General features: G+C 40.3%; 1 protein-coding gene across 1 annotated transcript; it reads right to left on the minus strand.

Moving 5' to 3' along the window:
- Window positions 1–159: 159 nt before the first annotated feature.
- On the minus strand, window positions 160–13,613 carry LOC148361599 (BTB/POZ domain-containing protein 3-like). Its single transcript, XM_088342340.1, has 6 exons — window positions 13,447–13,613; window positions 9,241–9,484; window positions 7,144–7,234; window positions 6,913–7,031; window positions 2,830–3,238; window positions 160–2,121 (listed from the first exon to the last, which is right to left on the minus strand). The coding sequence occupies exons 2-6, from the start codon at window positions 9,429–9,431 to the stop codon at window positions 1,498–1,500; spliced, it is 1,434 nt and encodes a 477-aa protein (XP_088198466.1). The 5' UTR covers window positions 9,432–9,484; window positions 13,447–13,613; the 3' UTR covers window positions 160–1,497.
- Window positions 13,614–14,650: the final 1,037 nt, after the last annotated feature.

Consider the following 14,650-nt stretch of genomic DNA (forward strand, 5'->3'; position numbering starts at 1 on the left):
ATTTTCCTTTTTTTTTTTTTTACTGTCTCAGTTGAATAAGTTACCCTTTAGTCTTGAGTTTATTATATATGTTTGACTTTATCTCAAATAATTGACAGTAAACTAAAAACTAAAGAAATCGTCCAAAACGGCTGTATGTAAAAATCAAAGAAACCAATGCATTATCTATTTGTTTTAATAAATGAGAAGATTGTAAATTGACAATTTTTAAAATGCTAGTGACTAGCAAGTTTTTATCTTTACTCAGACAACAAAACAATACACATAGCTATATACATATACAAACAGACAAGAACATGTTTGTTTTGATGATATAAGGCCACCTTCAACATTGCAAACAATCAAAAAAAGCTTGAGGGGGGACCTCACAAGTGATGCTCACATTACTGAAAAAAACCTCAGCATGTACTAGGTAAAAAATAAAAGTCACTGCTTTGGGTTTACAACATTATTACAAAATAGTTGTTTTAAGTGTCAAGACATTTTAAGGCAACAAAGTTCCACAGTCAACGGATGACCTGTGATGAGAAAAGACCAAGTGAAAGGATTTAATAAGTATTTTTAGGGTTGTTGCTTCACTCGAGAACTTGGTAAAGGACAGCAATTTAACAGACGCTGCGTGATTGCAAAAGTCGGCCAATGGAAATCTATTCAAGCGATTTTACAGCATCAAAACAAGATCCGTATCAGTATGTGTTCAACACAGGAGCATGACAAATATATACATTTGTTTAAATCTGCCTTGTCCACTTTCCAGATACACAAATTTCCCAGTCAGTGTGCAAGCCTGACTCAGTGAGGCGCTAGGTAAGTCTGTTTGGGTCTACGTACAGAGAAAAATTTTGATCGTTTTCAAAATTAAAAGGATGTGAGCAAACTTCTCATTTCCAGAAGTATGAGCTCACGGAAGATGCCAAACTTTGAGTCATATTCCTGTCGAGAAGATTTAGGCTAGCGGTGTCCTAACCACAGCCTGGGGGACCTAAAGGCTGCAAATCCTTTTAAAGGAGCCCTCAGAATACAACCAAAACCATTTTTTTAACTGAAAAGGTGTTTCATACTCTTTTTTTTTTTTAATATCCAAACTGGAATACGTTTTCTTCAATTTTCTGCATTAAGTTGAGGTTCAGACTGTAAACACAATGACATGAATGATTCTCAAGTAGCTGCTATCAAAATTACTCAATGAAATCTGGTGTGCTAGGTAAAATAGTGCTAATAAAATAAAATGAAAGTGGTCAGTACATCCTTTAGAATGGCTGAGAGAGAAAATAGTGTGAACTCCCCTGACTTAGACCATTTGAATAGAAACACCCTTATTTTAACCTATTACTCTATTACCCCAATGTAAAGTGAAACAGCCTCCAGTTTGACAAAACGTCAGCTTTGGGGTCCCGAATATCGTTTCCTAATTTAACTGCCTGAGATTTGATACGGACAATCGTTAGCTTCATCGATTGTCTCCAAGTGCAGTCAACATCCCTACTGGTCGACACTTTAGGCGTAAAAGATGAGTTCCGGAATCTGCCCGCCCTGCACGCCGGTACCGTTAGTGCTGTCCGAAGAGCACTGGAACTGGAAGGTGACCTTTCCGCACTGCACCTCGGTCATGCCCTCCTGGCCGAAGTAACTGAGTTCGTTTCCGTCCAAGACCACACTAGCCGTGTAGAAGGCATCCGGCTCAATCTGAACCGGGTGCTCAAACCACACCGCGAAAGTGGAGCTGGAGCCGTCCGAGAAGTACTTGATGACGCGCTGCGCCACGGCGGAGCCCTGCCGCTTCAGCTCCATCTTGGCGCCGTACTCGGCCGAACCGCAGCTGGAGCCGTAGAGGCCAAAGCCGGCCACGAAGACGCGCTTGTCCACGGCAAACTGGATGCTGTCGCAGCGGCCCCGGTAGCGCCACTGGTTGCTACGGTAGGCGCACGACTGGAAGCGGTGGCAACGTTGCGGCGCCAAACCCTGCCGGGGTTTGCTGCAGAACAGCAGCTCGGGCTTGTTGGCCGCCGTGTACCACAGAAAGATGTCGTTGGTCTCGTTCAGCGTCAGCACGCCCGACTGCGCCGCCCCGTTGGCGAAGTCCTCCAGGGCCATGGCCGGGATGCGGATCAAGTAGATGGCCTGGAAGGAACACATGCCCTCTAAGAAACTCTACATCGGTGGTTCTTAACCTGGGTTGGATCAAACCCTACAGGTTTGTTGAGTCAGTCCCAGGGGTTTAGTGGAGCCTCTACCTTTGGGGTCAAGACACTCTGCTTATGTCTATCAGGGCTGCAACGATTAGTCGGCGTTGTCGATAAAAATCGATAATACGGTCAACAATGAATTTCGTTGTCGACTAATGTTGCAAACAGAGTGAGGCATCTTTACATGAATATAATCAGTGCTGAAATTCTGTCAATAGCGTCTCTGTCTTGCGCATTAACATACAGAAATACGGTGTCGTCATTATGTACATGTAAAAAACTTGTAAAGTTTGGTAGCATTTTAGCTAAATAGAAAAGGGTCTTTTATAATCCCTTTAAGGGGTTGAAATAGTTGTTAAGTGCAGCCCTAGCTTATATACAAGTATATAAAGGTACCATTGGTAATATTATGGCTAAAAATTGATGGACTATGTAATCAAACTGGGACTGGCCATGCTATTCCTTTTTTTCTTTCTTTTTAAATTGTTTGAGGACATGTATTCTGAGAAAAAATATTTTTTAAACTAGATTAATAATCTTAATTTTCTGCTCATGCCTCGGATTGTATCCTCAAAACCATATCACAAAAAGCTTTTTTGTCTCCACATAACAGTTAAGGTTCGCTTGATGCAGGGTGCTTTACCTTGCCGAGCACCAGCCTCTTATTCTCGATGGTGGGCTGCAGGTCTCGGCGCTGGCACTCGGCCTCGGCCCAGCTGAGCGCTGCCTCAAAGACCACCATCTCCTTAGCGTTGAGGGTCTCGCGGCGCAAGATGCTCTCCAGCGTGAGCGCGTCGATGTCGCAGAAGCCCTCGGAGCGCAAGGCCAACTCGGCCTGGGCGTCGATCACCTCCCAACAGCGCTGCGTCAGGTCGGGCTCCTCGAAAAGGCAGCTTTGCGAAAGGAGCACGCAAGCGTTCTTGGCGCTCAGGCTGGTCTCCAGGAAGTTGACGCATGCGCGTGCCAGGTGCGGCACGATATACTTCTTGGCGGCGTACAGCGTGGCCAGGACCGTATCGGCACACAGCTCGATCTCGTCGCAGTAGATGTACCTACCCGCAATGGATGGCAAATACGTGTATTTACACAAACAGCAAATCATTTGACAAAACACTTTAACCCCTGAATGTTCCGAAGACAGTCTGGCAGACTGTTGATGAACAAATACGTGTCTTCACGATGTCACCAGTCACTGAAATATGTCATGCCACATATCATTGGAAAGCTTCGACTCTTTGGATTCATTTTAAACTGTACTTATCACAGAGACATAACAATCAGTCTGAAAAAAGATACCCGAAAAGCTAACCAATCACGTCCTCTGATAGACTGCTGATTAAACGATTCACTGGACTGTCCTGTATGCATGCAAATATTGACTCCAAAACACACAATACTGTCAACAGATAAAAGAAATCTGCCTAAAAGCGTTTCTTCATCGTTTGACGTTTCTTGTTGTGATTTGTCCGTTTCTCCCCATAGTTCCCTTTTTATAGTAAACAAACTCGTGAGTTGATTTCTATATTTAAAACTATTTCAGAATGTCTAAAAATTGGCCAAAGTACAATACACAGTTGCAGAGGTTTTAGAGTTGTAAACGGGTCGTCTCCAAATGGTCACTTTTGGAAATGCTTTGACATACCTTTAGAAAAATGTGTTAATGTTTAGTTTTTCAGATTGTTATCAAATTTGAACTGGGACAAGGTAAGGCTTGTCCCATCTGATTTCCAGCTAAGATGCCTATGCTACACTCTTTTGCAGGCACGTGATTGGAAAAAAAAATTCAGGCGGGAATAAAAACCTACTATTTCTGTGTAGGCCAATTAGGATTACCGTATTTTCCGCACTATAAGGCGCACCTAAAAGCCTTTATTTTTTTCAAAAGCTGACCATGCGCCTTATAATACAGTGCGCCTTATTCATGGATCAATATTAATTCGCAAAGTCTTGCAACTAACTTGCAGCCGCCGACTAGATTTCCCCCCGAACGCCAAGTAGTCCGCGGTGTATGCTGGGATTTATTTACCGGCGTTTCATTGGCTAACCAATGTGTCAATCGTCATTTGAATGGATCACTATTGGCTAAAGTTATTCGGAGGTCAAGGGGAGGATCCTTTTTATCATTTACAGGGATCAGAATGGAGATTTTCATTTTCAGCTGAAATAGCCAGCGTCCAGGAATAAACCAGGGCGGAGCGCCCCCCCCCCCCCCCCCCCCCCCCAAAAAAAAAAAAAAAAACCTGGGTTTTAGGCAATTTACTTGTCCAAAACCATGCTTATATTTATCATTTAAGTAACATTTTTAGAAGATTAAAATAATTTGCCCACATAACTGATTTTTTTGTAAATACTGCAAGATAAGTTCAAATGCAGTTCAGTCCCTGCAGCTTGTGCGACAATGCGGCCAATTTTTCTAACGGCCGCCAGGGTGCGCCAGAGCAATAAAGGAAAGAGTGAGACAGTCGGATTTTGAATTTGTTTGCTACGCAAGAGAAAAAGTGAAAAAGTCGGAATGCCTTTGGGGTTCAAAAACAGCGGAAATCCGCGGATCCGCGGAAAATTCTGATCCCTGCATTTACAGGCTGGCATTGGCTTGAACGGCAAAACAAAGCCTGCAAGTGGCCAAAAAAGACGTGTCAATCATCAGTTGAATCAATCACTATTGGCTAAAGTTATTCGGAGGTCAAGGGGCGGATCCTTTTTTATCATTTACAGGCTGGCATTGGCTTGAACGGCAAAACAAAGCCTGCAATTTGCCGAAAAAGATGAATGCGTATAGCACGTGGCTGACGGCATACAGAAAGCATTTTTTTACTATTTTGGATTTGTAAATATTTTATTCTCCTGGATTTACTAAAGTCACGGATATAAGAGGACCACGGCTGTACATTATTATGAACACAACGACTTCGGTGAGCTACTCCGGCTATATATATTATCCCTGTATCTTGTTTCAGACTGAACTCGATGTTTCTGTGATAAGCGGTGCAGATAATGGATGGAATGGACTGTCTATTTTTAAATTAAACTCAATTCCAAGTGTTTATTGTCATATATACAGTAAAGTTGCGAGCGAAAAAGAAAATAGAAACTAAGGAATGGTTGGCATTTTTTGAATCCCAAGACTTTAACCTTCCGAATGATGGAACGATGCATTTGAGTGACATCGTACGGACACCGCATCCGCACGTGTTCTCGACACGTATTTGCATCTTTGCAAGCTTTCGGAATGTTAAGGGGGTAATAAGTTTGACTGAACTATCTGACTGTTTTGTCGACGTTCCCATTGTAGCGCCTTTAATCCGGTGCGTCTTATGTATGTCAAAAATAAGACCAAAAACTATTTTTTCGGGGTGCGCCCGATAACCCAGTGCGCCTTATAGAGCGGAAAATACAGTACTCAATTTTAGTAGCGCTCTCAGTGATTATTTCAGTTGGGGACAAAACTTCAGGATGTTGTCATTCAAAAGAAACCAAAACCGTCCATATTTTCTAAACAGTTTAAAACAGAATTCAATTTACTTTGGGTAAGTCCTGAATTGGGATTTTATCTGAATTTCAATGAAAGGTTAAGGGTTTAAGAAGTTTAATCAATAAATGTATGGGGAACAAAAACTACTATTGGCAACTTATAAATCATCAAATTAATAACCGGCTACTTTTATGGTTGATAAATCGTTTGGAATTACCATGATTTCTGGACTGTAAGCCGTAACTTTTGTAAACCTCAGGGTTGACAAAAGTTACACTTATGATGAGATGGGGCTAATATACAATATTACTTTATGTACAAGGCACGTTATTTTTATCTTAAAGAGACCTGAACCTTTTTGTACAATGATTGATCAGTCTAAAAAATATTGTTGACCAGAATCGCAACGGGAATGAAACCCTAAACACTGGACCACCAGTGACATGGATGACATACAAAAATGCATTAGGTTTTATATAGTTATCACACTATTTTTAGTCACAGTATCAGAGGCAAATGTTCCAGAATGGAGAAAACAAAATCCTAAAAGATACAAATAAACGCAAAAAAGCACGAAAATGGAAACATCTATCAGGTCCATCTGATGCTTGATCTGACTTTAAAGGTCATTAAATAAATGCATTGTAAATTTTATGCTGGTATCACGTATAAAAATAGTGTGATGATGATAGTTTGAGCTGAGAAAAGTGAAACACAATTATATACAAATTTCGAATAACAAATCAGGGGTGCGCGGGATACATGAGTGAGTTTTTACACTGGTAAATACAAGTTGCAGCCGCCAGGAGTGTTCAAGCGAAAAAAGTAAGAATGAGAACAGGTGGTGTAGAGGAAGACGCAAGTTACAACCTCCAATGAATACCATAGAAGTTTAACGTACTGTAGCGTGCTTTGTACATGAATGCACAGGAGGAAGATGAAGATGGCTACCAGTGACTTTTACCGTTATGGTATTTGTGTGCTGGGTCTCAGTGACTGTTACCAGTGCAGTTTTGAAAATTAGCTCTGTTAGCGCAGTTACTTGCGTTTCTGCGGTGTTTTTGCTGTGTTACTTGTGTTTCTGTGGCTCAGTGCCTTATGCCCTTGTGTGCTTATTTAAAAAAAAACTTTGAGTAAATATCTTGCTCTTGCGGCTTATAGTCAAGTGCAGGTTGCCAACATTCGCTTTTACTGTAGTGGAGGCCTTAATTTAAATATTTGTACTATTTCGAGCCCTCCCAAGACCCAACTGACTTGAGCATGGCGAGGAAAGATGGCGGCTCCACGTCGGGAATGCGGATCTCTTCTTGATCTTCTGCCAGTTCGCCGTAGAACATCGCGTGGAAGACAGAACTGCCCACTGCCAGGACGTACTGGACACATTAGAGGATGACGTTCATAGTCAGCAGACAGCGCAATTACTACTAAATCACATTTAAAAGAGCATTTGTGAGGAAAATATTTTTTCTATGGAAACTATAGTACCTTGTGGCCTGGAACCCGCTGCGTCCCACCAGGCGGACCGACCACAAAGTAGACGTCTGCCATCATGTCATTGTTAAACATGACTGAGTTCCTGTGGAAAAAAATTAAACAAGATTTGATCTGTGTTTTCTTGTATTACTAAAAAGATGGGGGAGGGGGGGTGGACTTAATGTTTTCTATTAGTATTTGACAAATATAAAACAAGGTTCACACACCTTTTTCATGGCCAAATTCAAGCACTTTCTAAGGACATTTAAAGACAAATTCTCAATTTCTCCAGTACCATTAAGAAAAGAAATCCAGAGTGTATCGTGTATTTTGCAGATCCTGAAATATGAATATGAATATATGAATATCTGCAATTTACAGATGTGATTTTTAATCTTGCGTGTGCATTTATGAAGACATGTTATTTTTGGATCTTGAGTAAATCACAAATTTATTTTGAAATAAAAGTATCCCTACATAAGTGTTGGGGGAAAATGAAAATGAAAATGTTGCATAGATTTTAATTTGCAGGAAGTCTTTCCCATTATAATTTACCACAGGGAAATGATACCTTAACTTTAGCCTAAGCAAGCCTGTAAATGATAAAAAGGATCCGCCCTCTTTACCTCCCAATAACTTTAGCCAATAGTGATTGAGTCAAATGATGATTGACACATTGGCTGGGAAATGAAACGCCAGCATATGTATCCCAGCATACACCGCGGACCACATCGCCTACAAGGAAAAATCTAGTCAGCGGCTGCTTGCCTTTGTTGCGAGACCTTGCGACTTAATATTGATCCATATATAAGGCGCACTGTATTTTAAGGCGCATGGTCAGTTTTTGAAAAAAGTAAAGGCTTTTAGGTGCGCCTTATAGTGCGAAAAAATACGGTATATAATGATTGGTTGGTCGTTTTGGTTGTAACATTTCTCAGAATTCACTGTGTGAATATAACTTGTTTTTATATTCCTAAATATAAAAACAATCTCACACACACACACACACACACACACACACACACACACACACACACACACACACACACACACACACACACACACACACACACACACACACACACACACACACACACACACACACACACACACACACACACACACACACACACACACACACACACACACACACACACACACACACACACACACACGAAGTGACGTTTCAATAATCAGTCTAATTGCATCTCTTGTACGTTGATCAGTTTTGTACTCTTTTATTTTGAAGTTGCATTTCCGGTGTATTTATCCGTTTCCTGTGTGACTAAAGTTAACTAGACACACGGGGGCGAGCAGTGTGGCCGGAGCCCTGGCCGGGGCGAGTGTAGTGGCCCAGCGGCCACCGGACTATGCTAATAAATTTTATTTACCTTAATACTTGTTTTTATTTGTTTAATTCTGCCAACATAGAGTTTATATAAGTTTTAACTCTATCAATATATATATATATATATATATATATATATATATATATATATATGGATTTAAATAAGCAAAAATAATTGATCATTTAACTTACATTAACTTTCAAGTACTCATAGGTCAAGAAATGTATTTCTTTTACATAGCACGGAGCTCACAAGATTGTTTGCCTTCTTGCTGCTACGAGTACCCACAAAAACCAAAATCTTGTGAAAGGCTGGGCACAAAAATTAAAAAAAAAGCAAAGCAGTTTAGTCCCCGAGTCTACGTAGTTTGGATTTATCCATGGGAATAGTACTCGTTTGTGGTTGTACTAAAAAATACAGTAATATCCAGAAGTGCCTTTAAAAATAGAAATCACCATGAGTAGAAGATAAGACCTTTCTAACATGGTTTGTCATTTTTGTAACTATGAACTAAACTGCAGGCTGATTTTTGGACAATATTATCTGCATCTTGTGTTGTAATGTGTTCACCTGTAAAATAAATAATTGGGCTTCTTAATATATTTGAGAAAAGGCCAAATAGTGTGATCTCTATGATAAAAAGTTACTGTAGAACAATTAAATACGAAACTAATTCAACAGACCTTCTATCCATTGAACCATTTTCAGTACACACCAAAAACAGAGTTCATATTACAGCATCTATTAAGAGGAGACCCACCTCTCCCGGATGGTGGGGTACAGTCCCTGCCAGGTGCAGCCAGCCTGCCTGAAGCTGCTGCTGCTGTTGTTGTTGCTCAGGTTCTGCTGCTCGTGCGTGTGTTGGCGCGACTGTTGCTGTTCTTGCTGCTGCTGCTGTTGCTCTGAGGAAGACGGAAGAAGCTTCGTGCTGGGAAACAATTCGGCAGCCATTTTTGGGCAGTCACCCCGCCGTCTGCAATTCGCAGCTCATGGCAGATGCTAACCTGCGCACACACACACACATTCAAACCGAAGTTCATTTAAAAGATTGGGATGAGCGATTACACTCATGAGCGATTCAATTTTTTTCTTCATCCGATCATAATTGTTGCATTAAAAGCAATTAAAATTATTTGACAGAAAATTAAGTATAGAATAAATCTAATCAAATATTTCATGCAAATTTAATTTTCCTTACATTTCTGATCTTTGCAGCTCTTAATCAAAGCAGACCAAATAAATGTTCTTAAAAATAGGCAAGATTGAAACGTAAAAAATGCTGACGTTCACTTGGATACTAGGAGGGCGGGATATAAAAAACAAAATCAAATGTATTAGAAAAATCTGTACTTTAAACGAGCCCTTTGTCTGGGCAAAAACTGATAAAAATCGAGGCCTTCAATTGAAAAACGCCACTTGAAACAATATAAATATCGAATAACAATTGAGTGAAAAGATAAATAAAAAAGTCAAATGTGCGGTACAATTGGCCTTTGAACCAAGCCAGTGCGTGTATAAGCGTCAATCATTGGTGGTGAGAGCTTGTGAGTTTTCTTATTTTTCAACCATTCACTCTGGCCAGCACTTATTTCACAGCAGAGTGAAAAGCCGTACTTCAAGCTGTTACTGGAGCCACAAAGGATATGAGTGTCAGAGAGGAGGGGTTGTTTGGCTCAACAGTTAGCTGCGCCGGGTGTTTTTTGTAAGAGAGATTAGTGATGGGAATCCCAGCTCTTTTCTAGAAAGCGGCCCTTTCGGGTGGGATCACTGATAACCCCAACAACCTGGTCCAAAGGAGAATGGCCAGCATTGCCAGGCCATTCTGCTTGAATTTGAATAGATATGAAGTGCAATGATTACGGCTAAGTAAGTGAAGGGGATAAATTGCTGAAAAAATAAAAATGTAATATACTAAAAGCTCATACATTCATGATTATAAAGTGCATTCAGTAACACACTTCCATATCACAATACAAACAATATAAAAAAATAATCTTATTTGAATAGTCAATTTTGAAAGGGGATTCCCAGGTTTTCAAAGTGCTGCAAAGTGTTTTTTTGTAAACAATTCCACAATTAGAATTGTATGAATAAAACTATCAAATCCATCCGTTATCTGCATCGCTTATCCTCAGTAGGGTTGTGGGGGTGCTGGAGCCCATCACAGCTGTCTTCATGCAGTGGGCAGGGGACACCCTGAACTGGTTGCCAGTCAGTCGCAGGGCACACAGGGACACACAATTCGCTCGCTCATTCACACCTAGGGACAATTTGGAGCCCATCCCAGCCATCTTCGGCTGTCTCAGAAAATTAGAATATTGTGATAAAGTTCTTTATTTTCTGTAATGCAATTAAAAAAACAAAAATGTCATACATTCTGGATTCATTACACATCAACTGAACTATTTCAAGCCTTTTATTATTTGAATATTGCTGATTTTGGCTTACAGCTGAAAAAAACTCAAAAATCCTATCTCAAAATATTAGAATACTTCCTCAGACCAAGTAAAACAATAATTTTATTCAGATTCAGATTCAGATCTACTTTATTGTCATTCTAGTACACGTGTATACAGAACGAAATGTCGATGCATCTGACCCCCACAGTTTCCTTGAATGTACAGATATAAATAATGTTGTATTGTATTTTGGCTACGTATAGTATTTTACCATAGTGCCGATAGTGCAAGAAGAGTAGCTAACCAGATGTGCAAAATGGGCAGTCAGGTTAACAAGTCAGGTACACAGTAACAGCAAAACTAAATCAAACATTTGAAAATGTCCATTGATGCACTCAGTACTTGGTTGGGAATCCTTTTGCACGGATTACTGCATCAATCCGGCGTGGCATGGAGGTAATCAGCCTGTGGCATTGCTGAGGTGTTATTGATGCCCAGGATGCTTCGATAGCGGCCTTCAGCTCATTTGCATTTGTAGGTCTGGTGTCTTTCATCTTCTTCTTAACTATACCCCACAAATTCTCGATGGGGTTCTGGTCAGGGGAATTAGCAGGCCAATCAAGGACAGTGATGCCATGGTCAGTGCACCAGTTACTGGTGGTTTTGGCACTGTGGGCAGGTGCCAGATCATGCTGGAAAATGAAATCCTCATCTCCATAGAGCTTTTCAGCAGATGGAAGCATGTAGTGCTCTAAAATCTCTTGGTACACAGTTGCATTTACTCTGGACTTGATGAAACACAGTGGACCAACACCAGGAGCTGACATGGCTCCCCAAACCATTGCTGACTGTGGGAACTTCACACTGGATTTCAAGCAACTTGGATTTTGCTCCTCTCCAGCCTTTCTCCAGACTCTGGCGCCTTGACTTCCAAATGAAATGCAAAACTTGCTTTAGTCTGAAAAGAGGACTTTGGACCACTCTGCAACTGTCCAGTGCTTCTTCTCCATAGCCCAAGTCAGACGCTTCTTCCGTTGTCTTGAGTTCAGAAGTGGCTTGACCATGGGAATACGGCTATTGTAGCCCATTTCCCGGACACGTCTGTGAACTGTGGCTTTTGATACCTGGACTCCAGCTTCAGCCCACTGTCTTTGAAGCTCCCCCAAATTCTGGAAGCAGCTCTTTTTCACAATTTTGTTAAGGCTGCGGTCATCTCTCTTGGTTGTGCAGCGTTTCCGGCCACATTTTTCCCTTCCAACAGACTTTTTGTGGATATGCTTTGAAACTGCACTCTGTGAACAGCCTGCTCTTTGAGAAATTTATTTTTGTGTCTTACCCTCCTGATGGAGGGTATCAATGATGGTCCTCTGGACAGCAGTAAGATCAGCAGTCTTCCCCATACTTGTGATTTAGTTTACTGAACCAAGCTGAGAGTTTTTAAGGCTCAGGAAACCCTCGCAAGGTGTTTCGAGTTAATTAGATGATTCAGGTGATTAGTTGAATAGCCTACTTGTATACTTTTTCATGATATTCTAATATTTTGAGATAGGATTTTTGAGTTTTCTTAAGCTGTAAGCCAAATTCAGCAATAGATAGATAGATAGATAGATAGATAGATAGATAGATAGATAGATAGATAGATAGATAGATAGATACTTTGTTCATCCCCGAAGGGAAATTCACATTTCCAGCAGCATCCCTGAGCTGAGAACAATATTCAAATAATAAAAGGCTTGAAATAGTTCAGTTGATGTGTAATAAATCCAGAATGTATGACATTTTTGTTTTTTTAATTGCATTACAGAAAATAAAGAACTTTATCACAATATTCTAATTTTCTGAGACAGTCCAGTAGTTTGCAACAAGGCTCTCAAGTCAAGTCATTTTATTTTTGTATAGCCCTAAATCACAAAGAGTCTTAAAGGGCTTCACAGGTTATTACACTATATTACACAGACTATTTTTCAGATTATTATTATACATTCCCCTGCTCTGGAGCCGACGAGAAGAGTAGGTTATTCATCTCGAGGATAAACATGCAATAAAATGTGATGAATCAGCTGAAAAGATGACTGAATATAAAGGTAAAGATTTAAGAGGTAGTGCTCGGAGACTGATCAATGTTGTAAATACAGTGTGATAATAGTTTCATAGAAAATAATGCAATGACACTAAACAGCATCATATCTCCAATGCGTCAAGAAATAACATATGAATAACCATATTGCAATACAAAACACATTGTTTAATACAACTAACAAAATATGGCTTTCACAGTCTTGTGCGCTTGTTTAGTGTGGTGATTATGCCCGCATAACTACTCTCGGAAATTTTCTAAACTAACGTTAGCTGAAAACTATTGAGTATGTAGTTTGTACTTGACGGGTTTTTTTGATAGCAGCAGCGTATTAAAACAAAATTGAAATCTACAGGAAAAAATGGAAGACTGGTAGACGTGTTAGTCTAGGTTTTTCGAAGCTGTTAGCTTCATGCGAATTAGCTTACAAGCGACATGAGGAGAAAGCTGCATAATACTAAACCGCGGGCGTGACAGCCGTTTGGTTTACCTGAAATGTTCTCACAGGCGCTTATATTCACCGCACAGCAATTAAATAATGTTTTTAAATGACGAATCTGTCAAAGGTAGCTGCACATCTGTTGTTTGTTTGATCAAGGAAGCTTAGGTGGTCTGCTCTTCTTTGGCTGACGTACACTAACAGGAAAAACAAGAGTCATAAAACTCTACCGCCTCTTAGCGGACAGAAGAGCTAAACGTCCTCGCCCTACTGATGAGGAATGACTAAAATATAAATCAACCGAAAATGAATTACTTAAAGGGACAGTGTGTAATATTGAGTGCCTCGTAGTGGTACAAAAAAGTTACATTCAGTAAAAAAAATACCAATGTTGAATAAAAAAATAATAGGTGATTTGTATTTCTTTTACATAGTTAATTCCTTACCTTGTAGTCGCCACCATGTTTGTTTGGTGTCTTGCAACCGATTACCAGTGCAAAGTGTAGCAGCATTAGACAACAGTGCCATCTAGTGGTCAAATATTACACAGTGGGGTTTTAAATAGTTATTTAATCAATCAACAGCTTGAGTAACTTGGACCAGGCTTCAATGGAGTTTGCTTGGGAATACACAAAATAAAGTCAACATCAAAATTAAACATAAATAATAAGCAGCGGTGGGCCGTGAATTTCACACCTAGGCTTTCAGTGATGTCCTGCTCGATCCGGTTCTAACAAATATCCATCCAAATACGATAACAGACAAAAAGTTTATTATTAAAAAGAAATGCCCCAAATTGTGAGGACGAATAAGAAACAACATTGGATGAAAACAACAATTTAATTCATTCTTAATTCTATATTTCGGGTGGAAACATTTTTCGGCCTGAGTAGGGATGGGCTCCACTAGGCTGTACTTGCCCCTACGACCCGTGAGGTTAAGGGATACACACACACACACACACACACACACACAAGCACACGTTTCTATTATCACAGTTGAGGCACAGCATCCCGTGCCTCATCTGACAGCACATCACTGTAAAGCAGGGGTCTCCAACGTGGTGCTCACGAGCACAAGAGTTCCCCCTAAGGACAGGTGAGGTTCCCGCGGACCGGTTTTGAAAATAGCTCACCAGTGCTGGGTCATTGTGATTTTCTAGTAAAGTGATTGTTTTTTATTAGTTGACTGAGTCTATTTAAGGCCTAATTGCAATATTGAACCTAGTAATAACATAGTAACAACACAATAAGTT

This window comes from Urocampus carinirostris, chromosome 8 (assembly GCF_059441175.1).
Source record: "Urocampus carinirostris isolate Australia breed hairy pipefish chromosome 8, RoL_Ucar_1.0, whole genome shotgun sequence".
In the NCBI taxonomy this organism is placed as follows: domain Eukaryota; kingdom Metazoa; phylum Chordata; class Actinopteri; order Syngnathiformes; family Syngnathidae; genus Urocampus; species Urocampus carinirostris.